The following is a 2,352-nucleotide window of genomic DNA, read 5'->3' as shown; positions in this document are numbered from 1 at the left end:
TAAGTAAATTTTAGTTTCTAATTTGATATTTAGCAACCGTCAAATTGAAATAATCTTCGTTTGAAAAGGGGAGGGATTGTAGTGTTTAACCCTGAGGTCAGCTGAAACGTAAACCAAGTTAACTAACCGTTCCACGAACGTAAACAGAACGTAGAACAGAAACGTATTGCGTATATACGCTGTGAGGGGATTGGCATGAGCTTGCGAATAGAGTAGCATGGTGGTTGGACCGATTTTATTGTCTGAGGTACTGTGACTGTTTTAAGTTTAGGTTTTGCAATTTTATTATGTTTGCACACGCAAATTTTATATTACTTATTACTAGTAGTAGTTTGGTCGGGTTAGTAGTAGCTGAAAAAGTACTAGTAATATGTTATCTGGTAGGCATTCCCACTCGCCAACAGGGCTGGTCAGACCAGACATTCTACTAGCCCTTACTGATTTCTACTAGCCTCGGGCGAGCGGGCGAGCGTTAGTTTCAAGCCCTGGTTTCATGCTTTGTGTTGTACATTACTGGTTGACCCGTTATTGTCTGCTTTCAGGGCTCTGGATGAAACCTCCATATCACGAGTAGCCAAATGCAAGCTGTACGAAAAATTCAAAGAGACGTCTAACCTGTTTCATAGGTAATTGTCACAGGCATTTCGATATATAGCATTAGGAGTGTACAGTGACAAATTTGTCATTATACGCTCCTGATAACATGTAGTATGTGTGAAAATATATCATATGCATGTGCTGATAGTGCTGCTGCTGTCTCATGGGTATATGTATAAAACGTGATATTGATTGAACACTGGCACTTGCAAGCGATAAGTATGAACGATGATGATCGAACATCTGACTGCGATGTTTTGTTTTAAGGTAATGTTTCCTTACTGTAAATAGGTGCAAAGTGTTGGACGAAGTGTTGGGAAGTGTTAATGCATGGTTTGATATTTGATTCTCATACATAAACACAGACAGTATAATTACGGTGAGGAGCTTGCAAGCTCATGTTGACATATCTGTTACAAATGTACTGTCTTTAAATTAATAAATAAATAAAATTATAACTTGTGTTTTTCTAGGATGGACCTCCTAGGAGCAGAATGCTACTACAAGGCTAAACAAACGGCTACCTTGTACCAGCAGGCGAAGGCACAACTTTTCAAGTTGTTTTTGAACCGGGGAATGGGAACGTGGATATGCAAACCTATGGAAGAGAAGTTATTCTAAAAGAAACTTCTCATGTATCTCATTGGTTAGAGTTTGAGGAGGTATTTAGTGCTATTAGTAATTATACTTCATTGTAAAATGCCATTTTTTACGAGTATATTTCGTTGAATTTGAAATTAAAATTTTCAGTTATGATAGTTATTGTATTTCAGTTTTAAAATGAAAGTAGAATATGAATGTAATTATGTAAAATCATGTAAAGTTGGTTTATAACTTTACTGTGATCAATTTATGTAAATTTGCAATTATTAGTGGTGATAGGGGCCTATCACTAATTCCATTAACCCTTGTACTAAACGCTCACAGAACGCATGCACACAGGCACACCACGCACACACATAAACAAACAAACATTAACACCACGCACGCAAACATTAATATATGGCTAGAATATACTGCTATCACCAGTGGCGTACGCAGGATTTTCGAAAGAGGGATGTTAGGAGCACGCGAAGGGGGGCGGTGTTCTGGGGAGATTTGGAGAATTTTTGTTGAATAGCATGCGTTTTCTGCGCCGAGCTCGAGGGGTCCGTGACCCTGGACCCCCCCTCCCTGTACAGCCGACAGAAACTGTAGACTCTGATACGTGTGTGGATTGACAACTGACGGTAAGGTCCGGGTAGATTCATGATTCATAAGCTGCTAACGCAAATATTTTGCGTAAATCTTGTGTGTGTACCAGATCGAAGTTCTGTAAGTTGCGATTTATCAACGCAGTTACTTTAGTTAATTTGCGTACGATTTGTTACGCAAAGCGAGCCGTTTTAGGTGCATTCTCAAGCTATAAATTTACGTAAATCTGTGCGTAGGGAGTGTTGTAATGGTGTACAGAGGGAGAGAGAGTAGAGAGAGAATGAGGAGAGAGAGAGAGAGAGCTGTGCGTCGGCGTTGCGTGCGTCGCTGAGTGCGTGCGTGCGGCGTGGTAGTGTGTGTGTTGTCGTGGTGTGATGTGAGAAAGAGAGATGGGGGTGTGCGTGTTGTGTTGTGTTTCGTTTGTGTAGATGACAGAGAAGAGAGAGAGAGAGAGAGAGAGAGAGAGAGAGAGAGAGAGAGAGAGCGCGCGAGCGAGAGAGAGAGAGAGAGAGAGAGAGAGAGAGAGAGAGAGCGCGAGAGAAACAGAGAAGTGTGTGCGCG

At 41.1% G+C, this 2,352-nt stretch overlaps 1 protein-coding gene across 1 annotated transcript in view; it reads left to right on the top strand.

The window, feature by feature from the left end:
- Positions 1-1,355, top strand: part of LOC106806408 (double-stranded RNA-specific adenosine deaminase-like) — a 16,815-nt gene extending 15,460 nt beyond the window's left edge. Inside the window, exons 13-14 of the mRNA XM_014808332.1 lie at positions 543-626; positions 1,071-1,355. Of these exons, the coding sequence (XP_014663818.1) occupies positions 543-626; positions 1,071-1,218 (232 nt within the window). The 3' untranslated portion in view covers positions 1,219-1,355. The remainder of the gene's footprint in view (positions 1-542; positions 627-1,070) is intronic.
- The last annotated feature ends 997 nt before the right edge of the window (positions 1,356-2,352 follow it).

The sequence above is a fragment of the Priapulus caudatus genome, unplaced genomic scaffold, assembly GCF_000485595.1.
Source record: "Priapulus caudatus unplaced genomic scaffold, Priapulus_caudatus-5.0.1 Scaffold158, whole genome shotgun sequence".
Classification (NCBI taxonomy): Eukaryota; Metazoa; Priapulida; class Priapulimorpha; order Priapulimorphida; family Priapulidae; genus Priapulus; species Priapulus caudatus.
This window is presented reverse-complemented; position numbering and strand designations above follow the sequence as displayed.